At 40.2% G+C, this 20,388-nt stretch overlaps 1 protein-coding gene across 2 annotated transcripts; it reads left to right on the top strand.

Moving 5' to 3' along the window:
• The first annotated feature begins 7,115 nt into the window (after nucleotides 1-7,115).
• Nucleotides 7,116-16,261, top strand: LOC124269489 (retinol dehydrogenase 12-like). 2 transcript variants are annotated; one of them, XM_046704503.1, is made up of 8 exons: nucleotides 7,116-7,478; nucleotides 8,773-8,858; nucleotides 10,796-11,009; nucleotides 11,699-11,733; nucleotides 13,129-13,323; nucleotides 13,914-14,064; nucleotides 14,823-14,949; nucleotides 15,658-16,261. In XM_046704503.1, the coding sequence occupies exons 1-8, from the start codon at nucleotides 7,403-7,405 to the stop codon at nucleotides 15,767-15,769; spliced, it is 996 nt and encodes a 331-aa protein (XP_046560459.1). In that variant the 5' UTR covers nucleotides 7,116-7,402; the 3' UTR covers nucleotides 15,770-16,261. The 2 variants fall into 2 exon arrangements, with proteins under 2 accessions (XP_046560459.1, XP_046560460.1); XM_046704504.1 differs by lacking the exon at nucleotides 7,116-7,478 and adding an exon at nucleotides 7,711-7,952.
• Nucleotides 16,262-20,388: the final 4,127 nt, after the last annotated feature.

Below are 20,388 nucleotides of genomic sequence, written 5' to 3'. Positions count from 1 at the left end.
TGTTAACAGACAACCTGGAATATGTTTGGGACTGATGTCTGGAAACAAGTAAACAAGTCAACCGATGGGACCAAGGTGGACATCCTTTGTGGTGGCTATGCTGGCACCTGTTTACCAAACGGACATCTGATCTTGGTCTTGAACCCGTCTGATGGTAAAGCACTCGATTAGAAGGCGTCAGAATATTTGAAACACACACAGGGACTAATACTTAATGAGAACAATTGACGTTCATTAATACTTCAACAAAAGACACAAGTAAACTGGTTATCTCATTTTGAATTTATTTGTTAAAAACCCCAAACACTATAGATTTTTCATCAGGGATATTGTGTGGAACTGATGACTTCTAAAGAGGTAGAACTTTAGTGAGTGATTGTGTTTCAACTGTATTGAACTGTATTCTGGTTTTACAACAAGGTTTTCTCTGCATGAATACTTTTTCGTCTGTAAAATCGATATTTTTGTGTTGCAGTTCTGGATTGGAGTGCCGCTGTGGACCCCAACGATGTGTGGTGATGACAGGCTTGGGGATTCTGTCATGACGCATGTGATGTTTGGACCGCCGTATTCAGTGTGTCATGCCGTATCGATAAAATGTTTGACATTCTGTTTACGTCACCTGAATGAAAGTCAATTGAGCTTGTATTACGGCCTTATTGTCCGTCGTATGGCCTCGATCGTGCGTCGTGAATTGTGTGAGATGCGTCATGAATTGTGTATCGTGTACAGTGCGTCGGGTAAATTATCTCCTCAAACACGACTGAACCAATAAAGCTAAAAGTTTACAGTTTGTTTCAACCAGTAATGACACCCGAAATTTGTTCACGAGGTTCGAATCCAAATGATCAGTTATCCGCCAGAAAAGGCATTTTTAAATATCAATTTATAGCCATTACTTGGCCGTTCGGGTTAACAATGTAATTAGATTTGGTATATATGTAAGGAAGGGTTTTGTGGATGTCAACTATATTATGAGGAACATAGCGTTTCGGAGTATATCCTTACTCCTTCATCAGCTGAATGGTATACATGTAGTTTAGCAGTGGGTCACAACAGACCTAATTTGTTAAGAGGTTGGAATGAAGTTTCACGGCATCAGTCTGGAACAAACAGTTCATTGTCATTATTCAACACATTTTTGCACGAAGCATAAGTTGTTTATTTTGTTGTTGTTATTACAGTCAAATCCCGATGAGTCGAATGCCGGTGTCTCGAATATTATGCATAACACGAAGTACCTGTCGGTCCCGACCATTCCCTGCTATTTTTGTCATCATTTGATTTCCGGTTACACAAATTCGTCTCATAAATACACATCATGACTCGAAATGGAAATTTACTATTCATGATCTGTATATCATGGCGGAGTTACAAAGTTCCCAGCAATCTGGGTGGATAAACAGATCGGAAACATCAACTCCAAAACGGAAGCGCATTCTAAAAGTGCACACTGTTGACAAGAAGATCTGTGAAGGACTGGAGGAATTTCTCGAGTCGGTTTCCAGAAGTGAGTTCATCTTTTTGTATTAATAAGATTCAAGATGGCGGCATGTACAAGTATATCTATCGATTGCCGATAGATTTTGTTCATGGATTTTAAGAGGTAAATGTATTTTGTATTTTATTGTGCTAATATTGAAATGTGTTCTCATTTGTATAATGTTTGTTTCAATTATCCATTATTATCCATTATCTATGTCACCTAATGTATTGTTGTGCTATATTTAGATATGATGTGCTGAATAAAGGAATTGTTCAATATTGAATCATCTTTTTTTTCTACCCTCACAGACATACCTATGTCTCGAATACATCGATAAGCCGAATCTTTTACTTGGTCCCCAGCGATTCGACTCATCGGGATTTGACTGTATTTGTGTTCTGTTCTTCGAAAACCAGTCATGATAGTGTTTTGAACATACTCTTACATTCTCCTATTTAGATTCCTTTACCCCTGAAAATGCCGGACTGAGGTACCTGAACATGTGTTTCTATAAGTGCTGACAGATTAAGTATACTCCATGGCAAAGTTTACACAAACAACAAACGGAATCAGTGTTAAAGTTTTACTGCTGCAAATGAAATTCCATGGAAAGACAATGTTTCAACATCTAGTAACGATGAAGAGTCCAAAGAACAACGCATCTGGGTATATGCAAATGAGCCTTAACACACGAGTGTGTACACCTTGTGCATCCATACAGCCTGGCACCTTTGCCTCATCGAGGCCGCTAAACATTGATGACGGAGTTCCTGTTGTGTTGTTGCAGCATTCGGATGACAACGTATACGTCGCTCCATTTCATCCCAGACGTCTTCAGTGGGTAACAAATTATAGGATTTGCGGGCCAGCCTAACACATTAACTCTTCTTCTTTTGCAGAAAAAAACAATGCAGACATCAACTTTCCTTTAAGTGTCTGGCCTTGATGGCGAAATCTCATGGCGAATTACTCAGCCCGTGGCACAGAAGTGAGAATAGTTTTTCCATGATTATCAGCAAACTTTGTTCAGTGTACGATTTCGGCTTTGTTATGGGTTTGTGTTCATGACTGGCTTGTCATGATATCCAGTTGTTAACGAAAAGGTACCTGCTATCTCAAACTAGGAATTCATATCAAAACAGGTTTAGTGGTGACCCTTATTTCACAGAGGCAAGATGTCAATTCCACACTAGTTTTGCAGTAAACGGTTAATGATATTGTTTTTCTTACTTTGGATAAAATGTCTTCTCCTGATTGGTTGAAACGTTGAGTGGATCAAGATATTTGATATTAAAAGTAAAATATGTGTGAGAAAGAAAACCGTTATTTTACCTAATTCATCCGATCTTCCGTAAAACATACTGTGAAAATAAAGAAACGCTTCTAATAAGATCTTGAAATCTCATTGAACTGCGATTATGAATGACGCCAATGTTTAGGTATGGTTGAACTACATATGGTAGTTTCCTGTAAGGAAAGTAAATTAAACAAAGTCACCAAATTGTTTGAATCTTTCTTTTTGGGTGTGTCTCCATGGAAAACCTTCAAGGGGCTTTGCTCCGAAATGTTGGCTCTGAAATGCTTTGTTCTCAAATGCTTTGCTTGAGATATGATCCATTATGACGAGGCTTCAGGCACGCAATATGTAGAATGTGTGTGTGTGTGTGTGTGTGTGTGTGTGTGTGTGCGTGTGCGTGCGGGCGCGTGCGTGTGCGTGCTGCAATCTGATTGGTTGAAAACCTAAAAGAAAATCAATATTTAACAGCGCACTTCCGATTTAGTTGTCTTTCTCTTCTCTGCTTTCTGGGTAGAGTTTCACGGAAGGATATGACGTCATTGCATTATTGCTTCCTTACTGACGTCATGCATAGTATTTGCGGTTCACGTGGAAAAAAACGCACAAAAAAAGAACTCAAATATTCATATCAAATTCTCAATAGCACCCTTAAAAGTGAAAGTTAAAGCTCAAAAAATGTTTTTTCTCCTATATAGGCGGAGGAATTCAAGTATTCATTACATAAAACGTCACAGCAAGCTACATGTACATAATAATCCTTAAATTGTTCCACCATCTCCAGAATGAGTGGTGTTTCACTCCACAGTGTGCACTGTTAAAGTGTGAGACGTACCAGTGGTTGACGGCATGAACAACGATTCAAGGAATCAGATTTCACACCGAGCAAACCGATTCGTATTTACGGATTACATCGGGCAATGAGGACAGTTTCATTGTCTGAATCTCTGAAGGGTTAACAGATCTAGAAAAAAATGCATTAACCCAATTTCACACGTACTATTCTACGTCATATTTGTCAGAAAAGTCAATATCTAAAACAGACTTCTCAAGCGCTGAAACATTATTTCTCTTTAAAAATAATGCAATTTACGCAATCACCAGTGCACGTTACAATTCTGTATTATATACAAGCAACAAACAAACACAAAAAGAAAAAAAAAAGAAACTGTGCATTGCTAAGATTCTCTCTAAAATTGAAAATCTAACTGCAATGAAAAAATGTAATGTAAAATTTAATAGGTTGATATTGAGATCATATTAAAGACGGCAAAACAGCACGTTTAATGGCATTGATGCATTGAGCCCAAATGCGGGCAGGGACCAAGCAACAGAGTTACAAACTCAATAACGGGTGTTGAGAAGAACCACATTACATCACCGACGTATAGAGACTGTCAAACGGGCATGGAAGCTTGTGGAATGCTATATCACAAAAACCACGAACGTTATCTTGCGGATTCGGTACAGGGTAGACGTCGCTCTAATTCGTCCCACACATGCTCTGTAGGGGAGAGATCCGGTGTATTTGCAAACCAAAGCAGTACTTGAACATTGTGTTGTTGAAGAAAAGCAATAGGAACATTAGCCGTGTGAGGACGGGCATCATCCTGTGGGAATGTCAGCCGTAGGCCATTTTGTTGAATAAACGGAATTGCCATAGAAACTGATCTGTGTATCCCACATCTGTCAAACTACCCTGATCAACAACTAGATGGGTTCTCTGACATGCACTTATCCCACCCCAAAACATCACGAAACGACCCCCAAAGCGATTCCTCCCTACGACACAAACATGAGTAAAACACTCCCCATGACGTCAGTAGACACGTTAACGTCAAGAGCTACGGGATATGTTAAAGGTACACTCCTCTGTAAAACACAAATTCCACCACAACCGAGGCTGACAGACATTACAACATTCGACGATAGGTCGTAAGGCGGGACGTCGAGGACGTATCCCTTAATGTTTGGTGTGTTTGTTGTTAACGCTGCATTTATCAATATTCCAGCTATATAACGGCGGTCTGTAAATAATTGAGTCTCTACAAGACAATCCAGTGACTGACATCATGAGCATCGATCTACGATTGGGATTCGAAAACGTGCTTCAACCAAGTTAGTCACCTCTAAAGACAAACAATACGTACGTTATAACGGTAATCGTTATTATCGTGTCTGGCCATTCAAGGTATTTTATTCTGATAGATGTCACACACGTGCTGTCAGTAGCCGTTTGTAACGGGTTCGATTCCACACAATCATGTGTAAAGCCTGTATAATTCTGGTGTCTTCCGCCGTGATATTGCCAAATATTTGTAAAACCTCTGATTATACACTAATGCGACTAACATATATGTCCCAAACCTTGTTCATAAGACCAGAGTAAATATATAATTACGGTGAAGGCATTGCTGCAGGGTCTTTCCTGGAAATAATTCCACTGGGGCGTTGACGTCACTGTAGTATTTGGCCTTTCACGTGTTCAGTTTGTTCAGTAAACATGTAAAGAACAGCATACATCTAGAATTATTTACCAGTATACATTTGTATCTTTTGTCTAAAAACTACTTGGTTCAAAACAACTGGGTGACTATTATTTGTAGAGAGATGTATATTTGCAGTGGAGAAGCCCAGGAGGATATTTTGCTGAACGGGTTTTGTCACTAATATGTACTTGACGAACAAGGCAACACAACAAACTGGGAATAAAACAAACAGCAGTGTCCTGATTTACTACTGTATATTCCGTAAGTCCAGCAACTAAGTCTATATTGAAACTAAATGTCTTGTTGACCAGTGGCGAATCTTGGCATAATATCAGTACAATGTACGGCCAGGCACAATATCAATGTTTCATTATGACCGAAGCCACCGTATTTGCAAATAGTGTCAGTACAATGTTGGTTAAGCCCTTTATCTGATGTGTTAAAGCGACAATAGTTGATATCAGCACTTCCGGGTGTTTGGATGATTGGGATGGGGTAGAACTGGAGGTGTAGAAGCGGAGGTGTAGAAGGGGTGGGGTAGAGGGTTGGGGTAGATGCGGTTGGGTAGAAGTGGAGGCGACGGGTGGGAGGTTGGTTAACAGGGTGGGTGAGGGGTAGAGGAGTGGGGTAGGAGGCGACGGGTAAAAGTGGGTGGGTTAACAGGGGTGGGGTAGAAGGGTAGGAGTAGGGGTAGAAGGGGACGGGTAGAGTGAGGACATGTAGAGTGGGTGGGTTAGAAGGCGTGGGTGGAAGGGGAGAGGTAACGGGAATGGGGTTAGGTGGAAGGGTAGGGGATTAGGTGGGGAGGGTAGGGGGGTAGAAGGAGAGGCGGAGGGGTGGGTGGAGGTTAAGTAGGATTGCAAATTAACTTCTTCTGGGATTGATAAACCATTGCAAGTGTGTTATCATTCGTAGTATCTCTCATTTACCCTTGGAAAGTTGGTTCACGATTTAGTAATGAATGCGTTCACCCGTCATGCAGGGATCTAGGGTTGTATTCACAAAGTCACACGAACCAATCCTAAACTCACCCCGCTCCCCGCCCCAAAACAAGACATAACTCTGAACTCTTGATTGACTGGCTGATTGATTGATTGATCACTGCTCGTTCACTGGTGATGTCTTTATTACAGGGGTGATGTACAGCTTAGGACCGTTTTAAAACCTTTGTAGTAATTTGTCCGAGTCCAAATATTTAAGTGTATACGCCATTGGCTCGACAGTTTAGATCGAGAAAAACGATTGTAGGGTGGAAGCAAGTGATAATCCTTCAAGAACATGCCCAGTTTGTAGAAAGAAATATAAGATGAATTCTATCAAGTGTTTCTAAAGAGGGAAATCGATGTCTTCCAGCTTATCTCAATGTCATGTCATGCTCATGTTGCAAAATAATAATGATTATCATTAAATGGAAATGCTTATTTTACTACCAGGTTATCAAGATTTTTCATCATTTTCATCCAACACCCGGTGTTAGTTGTTAAAACAGCCTTCCTTGCTAATTTCCTGTCATTGTAAGCCACAAGTTGTGTTATATATGGGCCTGAGCTTCTCTTCATCACTGATCGTATTAGGTGACACGCAGTCTCAAACACAATAAAGAGGAGCTGAACCTAGCCCGAGAACTCTAGCACTTGGTGGCAGGGACTTAATGATGTCTAATGACGTAATAACCTCAATGAATAACAGATCAAGTATTTCTCAATAAATAACGTGTTATATACGAAAGTATATAATTAGAACCAATTCAGAAATGCAAGACTAATTTATTCCCAACAGACGAACTGACACTGGAAGATATTCACGGAAACTATTGTTCGCTTATGATGTAAGGGAGGCAACTCTTGAAGGCTAGCAACGTTTACCACCGATGTTGTTTACAGGATATTTATAGGTCATTTATCGCCCTGTATGTGAAGACTTGGCAATTTGCGAGGACGATACTGCACTGGGTATAACGACAGAAGATTTAACGGATTGAAGGGTTTGATAACCCGACATGACCTCACTGCAAGTCATAACACTCATACCAGTAGCAGGATGTTAAATCAGTGTATGGGCTCTAGTTGAATTAACACTGGCTGCGTGCATATTCAAAAAGCAACGTGGGTTGTAAATTTTGTAAACATCAGAATGGGTTCCTCGCCCAGTTTTCCCATTGTCTCTCTCCCTAGGGACAGAATAGTCGTGGTCACTGGCGGCAACACAGGTAAGTGTTGACACAGGTGCGTGTCACGCTTAGAAACAGCGTAGAAAGACATATAGGTATATAGACCCTACCCTCGTACTATATAGTCCTTTTATATAGTACTAGGGTAGGGTCTATATACCTATATGTCTTTCTAAAGCTGTTTCTAGGCGTGACACGCCCCTGTGAGTGTTGATGCATGTGATCATTCGTCATGTTGTTTCTCGTTCATTTTTTAAGAATTCTCGCATCCGTTTGTTTACTTCCTATTTTGCAGGGTTACATTTTCTGTAAATCGTGGATGTAACAAGACGTGTTTGCTCCGTACTGATTGTCAATGAATGACATTCGGAGAGCATGTAAATGTTATGAATCTGTGTGAGAGAACACATGTCCAGAACTCAGTTTATGTAACTTAGCCCCGTTTCCGCAGGAGGAAACATTTGAACATAAACAGTTACCTCCCTTTGGGTGGACGTGTTATCGAAAGGCGAGGTGAACAGAGGTTAAATATTCGACGTGAATGCTCATTCAAATGTATACATTCTCTCGTGTGTGTGTGTGTGTGTGTGTGTGTGTGTGTGTGTGTGTGTGTGTGTGTGTGTGTGTGTGTGTGTGTGTGTGTGTGTGTGTGTGTGATATATTACCCAATGCCATTTAGAAAGTGGTCAAGTGTAACATATGTTATATTTTGGATTACACTTTGTCAGATTCTAGTACTTTTTTGGGTTGAGTCCCATCCGGGATTCGAAATGAAATCCTCACGGTCAGGCACGTAATCGCCAGCACACAAAGTCATCCGCTTAACCCGCTCAGCCACCGTACAAATTCTAGTACTTTTGTATGTACTTTTGTATGTATGTATGTATGTATGTATGTATGTATTTTGTATGTATGTATGTATGTATGTATGTATGTATGTATGTATGTATGTATGTATGTATGTATGTATGTATGCGTGTGTGTGTCTATCTACGTACCTATCTATATTGTATTAGTTATATAAACTAATGTGTATGTGTAAATTTGTATGTATATAATGTGTGTGTCTGTGACAATGGTAGTGTGCGTGGCAACTCTTCAAGTCCGGTTTTTGTCACATTCCTTGCAAATTTTCAAGCTTCCACGACAAACTGAAACATATTGCTCAAATTAAAGCTAAATACCACCATTAACAACGTAACAGTATATATGTACTGCCCATGTTGAGTTTTCTTGTAAATGCCGAGAAAGTCCTCACCCACTTTGCACATCCTGTGATCATACCTGTGTGATATGATACCGTTATATGTTGTTCTATACTATCGCTGTCCAGGTATTGGTTACGAGACGGCTAAACACATCGCGATGATGGGAGCCACGGTTATCATAGCATGTCGATCGGAACAGAGAGCTACCGATGTGAGTATCTATCTCAGTTCTGGTTGGCGTTTTGTTTTAAATGCAAATGCATCCCCGATGTCAACATTAGTCAAATCTTCACTGTATAGGTGTGTTGACATCTATCTATCTCTCAGTAATTGATTAAAGAACTGCCTATTGATAGTCTATATTGTTGAGGGCCAAATGAAGAACAATGTATTTTTTTAAAGAAAGGGTTGGGTCGTATTTAGTTTGTGTCTGTGTTATTGTGTTGCTTGTGTAACCGTTCGCTTTGTAGCGTTGCGTCCCTTGCTCAAGAAGGCTGTCATCGTGTGTACAATTTATATTCACCGGGATTATGCTTGTAGGTTTATTAACACTATATCCGTGCTCGTGGTTTTCAACAGGATGGTAAATGTCTGGCACCTGCATTATATCCGTCGTCCGATCTTCTTCTTACATTCTTAATGCATCTGAAATACTTTTCAGTCCGGCGCTGAATCCTGCTCACTGATTCAATGCTAATTCATGTAAACTATACAGAGCTGGTTTGTGAAGAATGTACCTATATGTGTCTTCCATCATAAGGTATGGAAACTCTCAAGGACCATTATGTAATTGTACTGATACTATATATTATTATTATTATTATTATTATTTAATGGACATGGTCCTGAATAACGTAAATAATACTAGTATTGAAAAGATATTCGACTTTTCGATTTCGATCTCGTTCATCGATAACATGATGTGGCCCTCTAAACGTCACCAGCTGGTCGTTATCGATTATTATCACATCTGTTACCTTGTTCTTCACTAAGACATACAGGCATATTCGTTACACTGTTACTGACTTAAAACGCGCACAAATATTAAGAACCCTCCTTAAAGGTCACAGAGACACTCTTCAGCATATTAACCTGCATGTTATGCTTGTCAGCGAGATACCTCAAGAATCATTAACTGGAGTTTCTTCATATTTGAAACCAAGCTTTATCTAGGAAAGGCCCAGGACCCAGTCAATTTTGTGACCTTCACGTAATTTTCAGGGTCACGATGACACTTTGAAGATTTCAGCATGTTAACCTGAATTGTCAGCAAGATATTTCAAGATTTACTGGATTTTCTTCATTGACTTTCAAGACTTCCCTTGAATGTTTTTCAATAAACAATTTCTTTAGTACTATTTTTGCATATTTCATACAATACGACATTCATGTCAAGGTCAAAGTCAGTCTTGAAAATATGTGTGTGTTTGAACACCTAAAGAGCAAGATATCAAGAGAGGTTGACTGGTCATGTTTTTGTTGACATTTAACTTAAACTTTCATTTCTTTATAAGTTTGATTTGATATTTGCGGCGGGAGATTATGTCACCTTAGTGACAATGCTTGTTTTTCTTTCCCTTGTGTGGTCTGAAAAAAAGAATTAGCATTTAACAAGACGCAGAAACGAGTGTGAATGATGTCACAATGTCAATTATCAAAGGAATTTGATTTTAGAATTAAAACAATATTTTATTTTCCCTTATTAAGCAGGCGGTTAAACAACAAATTGGGAAATTCAGAGAAAAACGAAGGCATTGTGCTCTGTGTAACAGCTGTAACACGATATACATACCCATAGTAGTTCCACCCATAGTCGACCGCCGCCATGGTGAAGTGGATAGCGTGTCTGCCAGGATGATAGCAGGTTCGGTTCCCGGTTACATCATACCCAATGACGCCAACAGAGGATACTTGTTGATCTGCCTGACTCTCAGAATTAAGAGTTAAGAATTATCTAGGGCTGTGAGCTTGTCAGTATTAAACTGCAGCATGGTATCTCAGCGGGCTAGCACATACTGGCTTCTTTTCAGACAAGTACTTAATCACGCAAACACGCACGTATGCACACACTTATTTATACTTTATATTATACTATATTTACACTTTATTTCCCCTACCTCAACACCAATCGGCATATTTCACTTCCAGGCCATCAGAAGGATGAATGACGAATACCAAGAAGACAGGAAAAACGACAAGCTTAAGGAGGGACATATAAATGAAGACAAACTTCCAATAGAGTTCATGCAGCTGGACCTAGCTTCACTGAAATCAACGATGAAATTCATTGAGGCATTCAAGTCCTCCGGGCGGAAACTTCACGTTTTGTTGTGTAATGCTGGTGTGGCAATGGTACCGAGAGGTAAGAGCTACAGAGTTGCATCCCTTACTCCCGTCAGGATCGGGTTATAGTTAATACACCGTTAAGGAATGCATAGCTGAAATATTGTTGATAGCGGCTTGACGACCCGTTGTCTATTGCCCTTGTATGCTGCAAACCAAAGAGAGAGAAATAGCAGTGTATTAATCAAACATGTGATGATGTTGGAGTAACCAATGTCTGTGCGCTACGAGTATGGAGGGGCGGTGGGCTAGCCTAATGGTTAAAGCGTTCGCTCGTCACGCCGAAGACCCGGGTTCGACTCCCCACATGGGTACAATGTGTGAAGCTCATTTCTGGTGTCCCCCGCCGTGATATTGCTGGAATATTGCTAAAAGCGGCGTAAATCCAAACTCACTCACTCACTCACGAGTATGGATCCCGGTTTATAATAGGTTCTGTAAAGCTTATCACAAGTGACGACAAAATGAATCGTATGACCAGGCTTACTAAATTATATGTCATCGTACCAAGGTTTGTCTGGTCAAGCCTCGATCATTTTCAAACTGTCGCCAAATAGCTTATTAATAGATATTGCAGAGAGCAATGGTAAACAAAACCTGCTGTGTTAAGTCAATGTAAACCTTTCCTTTCATATCAACGAGATTTAACCGTATCGCACAACTAAATGAGGCTGTGATCAATTTATCGACATGACATCTCGCTTTCAGGTCAGACAGAGGATGGGTATGAAACTCACTTTCAGGTAAATCATCTTGGTTTACACAAGAACATACACGTTAATACAGAAGGACCAATTTTCACAAACCAGGTTCTACAGAGAATAAAGTATGACATAATAACTATTGATGTATTAATGTAGGTAAATGTATTAATTCTGCAGCATTCAGGACCAGCACACTTCATTATTGATAGGCAATATTAAACCTCACACAGGATTTGTACCAGTGTCCTTGATAGGAGCATTTCCGATTATAAATTGTCAAAAGTCGGATCACGATACTGTGATACGTAGGAATGATAGGTGTGTATGGATGATCAACTACTTTATTGTACAATATCGACGTTTCATGCTTGAAAACTATATAAGCATCTATACCGAAACGTCGCTATTGTACAATAGAGAACTTGATCATCCACTTGTCATTCATCTTGCTTACAACTTTATTTAATCACGACAACAATCAGATATTCTTCAGGAAGCGTCCCGATTCTCCTGTTCTCAATACCTATATGATCCGATTTGAATCTTCCGTATGGTAAAAACGACCGAATCTGCTCCGACAGCGTCGCGATTCTTCCGAATGCGACACGACAGAGATCAGACAGTGACGGGACAGTGAACCGACGTTGATCTGGACGCAATTTCTCGAGTTTTTACTCAAATTTCAAACTGAGTTTGACAATTGAAACAGCTGAGTTTTTAACTCAACTGCATTTTTAAAGTATGAAAGCCAAAACGACTTAAGTAATCTATCCACCAAACTCAAATTGTCTACTGTGTTTGAGTTCAATATCGATTTCAGTTCATTCTGGGCAATGCATTTTCCTGCGTTTTCTCAAACTTGAGTAGAAACTCTAACTTAAGTCAAAACCCAGACATAAGTTTGTTTCGAGAAATCAGGGCCTGGACTCAATCGGCATGAAACGGCAATGTAAAATATCTCCAAATCATGTCCGTTCATCGCAACAGCTTCCCCGTCCACAGGACACTGACCAGACAACACAGGACATGATCACGCTTTGAATCGATACAGCAGAATCTGTCCCGACATTGTAACGATTGTAGTCCGACAAGACAAAATCGGCTGAGTTTTCCGAATGTTACGGGACGCGGCTACTGTAGGGAGTGCTTGGCCGACCTCTCTGGGCCTTTCCTGATCCGTAGGACAACGTATATTAGTGAATCAGTGAATGGTTTATTCTCATGAAGATCACAAGAGTGACGACTGCCTTCAGACAATAATAGGACATTCCAGATCAATAAGGATAGTAATCCGACTTTTTCACTTTTCGTGTCGTAGCGCTGTCTGATCCGAAACGGGAGCATTAATCGGCACCGTGAGAAGGCCCCATTACAACTGATTTAGTATCTCCTTGACTATTCCGTCTACATCAAACCTTGTGTTTGTCATCGCAGGTGAACTACCTGAGCCACTTCCTGATTGTCGCCCATCTGCTGCCTATCATGAAGACCTCGGGAGAAGACTGCAGGATTGTGTTCACCTCCAGTCTGGGTCACAAAGGAGCAAGGTTTGACCTTGAGAAGGCACAAGCCCAAAATGCATCTGACTATGGGCGAATGCTTTACTACGCCAACTCAAAGATGTACCAGGTTCCTAGTGGTTTGCCTTGCCTCTTTTTATCAATACAATTTCTCGATGATATAGAATTCCTAAAACTCCAACATTCTTATTATTCCATGGTGCTGGATATGTTTCGAAGAACGGACGTTAACATACATAATTCATTACTTGACGCTTTACATCAACATTAACGCATACTGGGTCCCTTGTGACAGGTATACCACCAATACAGCCGGAGCAAGTGATACTGATGTATCTCCAAATGGCGACAGGTCATTTTAATACGAAGCAGAAGAAAAAAATGAAAGGGTAGTCAGTTAATTGTTGTCAAAGAGCAGTTACTAAGTGCTATGCTTTACTTTTATATTATGTGGATGACGGGTGCTGCTGGTGGGTCGGGTCCTGCTTGCCCTGGTGCCATTGTTGGATGTCGGCGGTCCATTCTTCTAGTTTTCAGAGTTGGTTTGCTCTGTGCACCAATTGAGTGAGTGAGTTTAGTTGTACGCCACACTCAGCAATATTCCAGCTATATGGCGGAGGTCTGTACATGCTTCCGGTCTTGGTTTTCAGTGTTGTGTTTACAACACATAAAGATAAACCCCATATGCTTGTATTATAGATTCAACACATGTTCTGTCTATCACGCCGCCTGAGAGGAAGTGACGTCACTGTGACGTCAATGCATCCGGGAACTGTCTCCACCGAGATCACAAGAAACTACAGTGATATGAAGTGTTTCTCGTGCTTAGTCAGCTGTTTTGACAGTATGAGTAAGTGAGAATTTCATTATATTATTTTCATGTATACTGTGAGGCTCATGGTATCATGACTATTATATAGTGATTTAGGATTTTAGCAGATATTTGCTATGATCATGGTATCGTACTGGATACGCCGTTTTCTTATAACTGCGGGTAAACAAAACCCATACATTCCGAGAACAGTTTTGTATGAAACGCATGGTTATCGTTTCTTCTGCATTATCCTCCATATCGGCACAACCTTACGTAAGTTAACAGGTGCGTATTCAACCATTTGTTTTCGTGTAAGCCCGATAGGTAGCAAAGCTTTATTATTTAGATAGTATTGATGGCTTGCCCAACAATTTTAACAACAACCATGTGTACGCCCGGGCTTTTTCTTATAATGGTAGCTACACAACTGGTTAAGAGATAAGATTTCTAGTCACATATGTTAGCAACATATCGTGGACAAGCTTACATAAGCTACCACGAAACTCTTTCACTTGATCAGTGCTGATCACTGGAAGAGACTCGAAAAGATCCTTTAGTCTAGAGAACCTATGCTACTAACGGGATCATGCTACTAACGGGATCGAGTGGTTAGGTTTGCTGACTGGCGTAGATCAATAATGATAATGTCGTCACTGCAGTATCTAATCCTGACTATATTTTATAGATTGCCGTCATATAGAGAGAGCATTGCTGAGTTCGGCGTTTAACTGACAAAAACTTTGTTGACTACTATTTACAATTGACATGAATGTAATGAATAAATTCAATTACAGAAGCTCTACGTACGCCGTATCAAGGGGCAGTGACGCTGATTGACCTGGCTGTAAACCCAAAGTATAAAGGAACAACGGACGTATACTTTGTTGACTGTAAATCCTCATCCATAGCACGACTTGCCCGGTACGTTCTTGCAGATACAACTTGAGGGTGTTCAGACCATGTTTACTCGAGACTGAGAGAGTCAGTGAGTGAGTGAGTGAGTGACTTTGAATCAACACCTGAACAGTGTTATAGCTATGCCAGAGCTTCGGGCCTTAGGTTTAAGCAGAGACCATATACCGTATATGGTCTCTGGTTTAAGCGAGGGGAAACCCGACAAGATGGAGGTCTAAGATATGTACACCATTGATGACAGAATTGGTGAGGTGTTTGATAAACTAAGGATCACAATCTGTGAATCATGGCGAATCTGAGATCTGGATGCCAAGTGATATATACAGGACTCTGGTACCTGGCGCTCGGCATTTATGGGTACAAGGACCGGTCGGCTCGGAGTCAGTATAATGTGTCTGAGTGGGATATTCATGCTTCACTGCGGCATGGTATCACAGTGGGCTAGCACTATAAAACCAGCTTTAGTCTGGGCTGGTACAAGCAGCCGCACATACACATACACACGCATGCACGTCGTCATATGAGCGAAATATTCTCAAGCACGACGATAAACCCAATTTCACCTCACCTCACCTCAAGACAACTGAGCCACTCCTAACCTCGTTGATTGTGATGTGAGGCCTACAGCATACATGTTTGTATAAAGCCATTAATGCATATAGTACAGAGGTTGTAAAGCATTTAAAGCACTGAGGTTCCATCCATTTGTTTCAGGAATGAGCAGTACCAGGAAGATCTATGGAACTATTCTGTAGAGTGTCTGAAGCAATATCTACCGGCAGATATCACTGCGTCACTTGATATGCCTCAAGATGGTAACCAGTAACGACCACCACTTCCGACCTCTGAAAAAATAAATGTTAGTCAGAAAAGGTAGACATCGAGCGCTCACTCCAATCGCTGCGTATTCACCATGCATGGTTTACACTATCGGGGCTTTGTCTGCATTAGTCCTCTAATGTGCAGTTATCACACTGGCTTCGTGTGCGGAAAGGGAATTCCATTCTTACTTATTTAAGTTACTTGTTTGTTTAGGCCTTTCAGTTTAGGGGCTTCTGTTGGATAGCTTCCTTTCAGACTACTGTCTAAATGATAAAGTCAAACACATGGTTGTTATATATTAAGACAGCTTACTTCGTGTCCGTTAGGACGACCTTTAGCGTTAGGTGTGCTAAACGTGCTGTCAGGATCGATTTGGGGAGGAATTAGCTATAGGGAGCAAGCCTTGAAACAAGAAAGGAGAGCTGTGAGTTCCTGGGTTTATTCAAGCAAGTGTATGGTTCAACAGGGTATGTACGGTAACTGCTTACAGAAACATAATATAAATAATACAACATTTCCTTGAGTAACTACGGTACTGATAAATAACATAACCTGACGGATAAATTAATCATCAACAACAATTGCAAAGAACAAGTACTGAGTGGAGCGCCCAACAGTTTAATTACAGCATGTAGTTCATTAACTGTTGTGCGGATTTATGACTATTACGTTATGTCGCGCCTAATGCGTTAACTACGGTACCGATTTATGACAATTACGGTATGTGGTGCCTATTGCGTTAACTACGGTAGGAATTTATGATTTTTACGGTATGTTGCGCTTAATGTATTGACTACGGTAGGAATTTACGACTATTACGGTATGTCGCGCTTAATGCAGTAACTACGGTAACGATTCACGACTAGTGTAAGTAAATTTTAGTTATAAAAATACATGCATTGAGCAAGTACGGTAAACGGCGCGAAGTGCTCAGATTTGACATATACCAGTTAACTCCGGTATTGACTGTACGCGTTCTAACTGTAATGTTAACATTTATTTTCTCAATACAATAATTTCAGTAGATACGTAAGTGATATTAGAGAGATATAAAAGTGTTGTAAATACGGGGACAGAAGGCCTAGTTTTAGTTAGAGTACTACTACTTAAGCTTGTTTTATTACGAATTATATGGGTGACTACGGTAAGTGTATTTCGACGGTGGTGTTGCTATTGGCAACGTGCAATTTCGACATATACGGAGTTAAGCCATGACCTAGAATATATGTGTAATGCTGTAGTGCTACATTTTTTGTGCTTTACAAAACAAGACAGTAACTTAGTTAAATGAATATGTAATAATGTACTAGGACGGCGCTGTTGTCATTGGCTACGCGTATTTCTTAAATTACGGAGCTAAATAAATACGGAACGAAGACTGTAATTGCAAACTACACGGATTTGAATGTATATCTTCTGGTAATATGAAGAGTAGACAATACCATTTTCTACTGATTACGATAATGTGATTCGCGTATAAACTGTTCTGTACGGTATACAACTGCACGCGGAACGGAACGTTTAATATATCATTATTCAAATACTTATAGTGTTGGGCCTCCTTTCACAAAGCACTAAAGTGATCATAAGTCACTAAGCTAACCTTTTGTGCAATGTTAAAGAATAGGAGTTAAGGTTAACCTTAGTAAAGGTTGCTTCGTGAAAGAAGCCCTTGGTGAAATATCAAAACACAAATGCTGGCTGTTGTACCTATCATGTGAGCGCGTATATTATTTGATCGGCGGCCTATTGTAAAATACGGAGTAACTGACCTACATATAAATTCATCTTCGCTGGAAATGATTGTATAAACTTGCGGAACTGTTTTTGTGACTAAGCTAATAGAATCTAGGCTACTGAACGGGAATCTACCTGCATATACAGATCTAACACGCAAACATGAATGAAACTAGACAAGGACTGGGAATACACACATGTGTGTCGAACATAGAAAAGAAATATTCGTTTGTACATGAAAAACATGAAAGCTTGAGGAGCCCACGACGCAATGTGTATAAATAAATATCCCTGGATAGTGCCTAAGAATTAATCGGTTATCCAGAACTAGCATTTGCAATGAAAAAGTGCTTCAATGTTGTAGGAATGTTTCTAACCTAACATTTTGTAGACGATAATTACAAAGGAATAACAAGTTAGACATAAACAAGAATAAAGTTTAAATGTTTCTTCCCTTGAAACAAGAAATGAGAGAGCTGTGAGTTCCTGGGTGTATTCAAGCAAGTGTGCCTGAGATGGAAGAACCCAGGATTTTATAACCCACAGCTCTACTCGTTTGTCATTATCAAGTTTCTATAAAGTTGAAGTTTCCATATGCGTTATCTACCCTATGCTGACAAAGTATACTACACGAGGTAGGTGGTAAGAAGATGATTACCTAACAAGGTTTGATTTTCTTTATGGTGTAGTCACAATCAGCTTGCGCCAGCTGCTTAACAAAATATCTGTCAGTGCTTGACCATGGCATTTACGACAGGATAAACAGGATATCATGATGGTAATCTCGATCTTGTTCAACAAAAGTTGATTTTCGATTACGACTTAGTTGGTGGTAGACATGCTCCTGCTGGGATGGGACTACGTATCTGTGCTTGACCAAGGGATGTACCCGAGAAGAAAGGCCGGAGCCGACACAGCTCAATAACTTCATCTTTGATTAATTAGTTTAAGGTTGGCGTGGATGCGTTTGCTAATTGCCTAGTACTGCGCTTGACATGCGGGGCTATAAACAAGATACACTATGCTATGCAACTTGCACGTATACGGATTTTCTTTGTTATGAATAATTTGTGAAAAATCTAAAAATGTATGAAGAAATATATGCACTGTAATAATATCATCAATCGGTACGTGAATATCTCTGGCTGTCTTGACTAGGTAAAGTGGCTTATCATCTTATTGGTAGAGTCTGTGAATGTTATCATTAGTCAGTACTGTTTTGGAGATTCAGTTCCCACTTGGGTAGTCTTGTGAGAGGAATTACAACTGTAGCATTAGTTGCTGCCTTGTACAGTATCTGACTGTCGTAACCAGTCTAAGAGCATTCCAAACAGTTAATCTCAGGACATATACGTTGTCCAAATATATTTATAATGTTATTACATGTGATGTATTCTTGTACAGATAGAATAAATTCTGTTTTCACGAGTTTTGTTATTTATATTTGCAGCTAAATCCAAACCGTCTAGAATAATCAGTTTCTATTATCATCCGACGCATATTCCTTGGAGTGAAAGTCAAAGTAGTGGTATAATACATGTGCCACTGGAAATCATTGGTGAAACCGGGTGTTCTCAAAATGTAAACATACCTTTGCTGTTCCGCCGATAACACCACGGGCAGTTCTGTAAGAAGGTTAATGACGGTCAGTAACGAGGTGTGCCTCCCACATGTAACGACATTGGGGGGGGGGGGGGGAATAACATCAAGCATCATGTTCATAAGTGAATTGTCATATATATTTCCCTTTTCATGTCTATCTTACAATTTATGGATTGGTCTAACGTTGAGTGAAAAGCAAAACGTAAGTGTCCGTGAAATTTGCATAACATACACATGCTCTAACGTATATGCAACGTGTGTACGCGTGTGTTGCTCGATATGACTGACTGACTGACTGTGTTTGGTTTTACGCCGCTTTTAGCAATATTCCAGCAACATCACGGCGGGGGACACCAGAAATGGGCTTCACACATTGTACCCATGTGGGGAATCGAACCCGGGTCTTCGGCGTGACGAGCCAACGCTTTAACCATTAGGCTACCCCACCGCCCCTGCTCGATATGAAGATCTATATAAATGTCCTAACTATTTGCCTTTCACGCCCTGCGAATCTGTGCTGCAGATTTACCGATGTCGACGTTTCGAATTTACATCAATTCCCCTTTAACTGCTTAAATGTACACTAACATTACCTTAATCCCGTGTCCTGTACGTATGTGAAGTATATGCTCAACGATCAGTAGCCTCGCCGTTCTATATAGAACATAGTTCTATTGTAATCTTCATGTAACGCCACACTAACATTACCTTAATTCACAGGTAACATATACATGGTGTGTGCACATGAATCATGAAATCCAAAGGTTAGGGACTTCTCAGGGAAGGTTTTTGTCGGGGTGTGGGTTGTGGTTGCGCACCCCCGGCTGGATCCGCCCTTGATATAGCTGCACGTACTCTTTGTAATTCCGCCATGGTACGTACTGCTATTCACATACCTACTATAAGGTATAGCTACATTTTGTGACAAAATCAGAGGACTTCAGTGTAAATACTTCATGCAGCTACATTAGGAAACAGTGTGACTGTCACAGTCCTTGTAAATATCATGTTATCTTTATTAACACAACCGTGGTATTTTAGTTCACACGCTACATTTTGTAACACAACCGTAGTGCCCCATTTCACATGCTTCTTCGTATTACCACAGGACGTTAGATCACGTCACAGTTTGTAACACAACGATAGTACTGTATAAATCATACGCTACATTCTGAAACACAATCATAGTGCCCTAGATCACATGCTGCATATATAGCTACATTTTGCGACAAACTCCTAGTACGTATAATCACATATCACACACAGCTACGTTCTGAAACATTC

Source organism: Haliotis rubra, unplaced genomic scaffold (genome assembly GCF_003918875.1).
Source record: "Haliotis rubra isolate DU_JTF1 unplaced genomic scaffold, ASM391887v1 Scf145, whole genome shotgun sequence".
Lineage (NCBI taxonomy): Eukaryota > Metazoa > Mollusca > Gastropoda > Lepetellida > Haliotidae > Haliotis > Haliotis rubra.
Note: the sequence above shows the minus strand (reverse complement) of the source record. Positions and strands in the feature narration are given on the sequence as shown.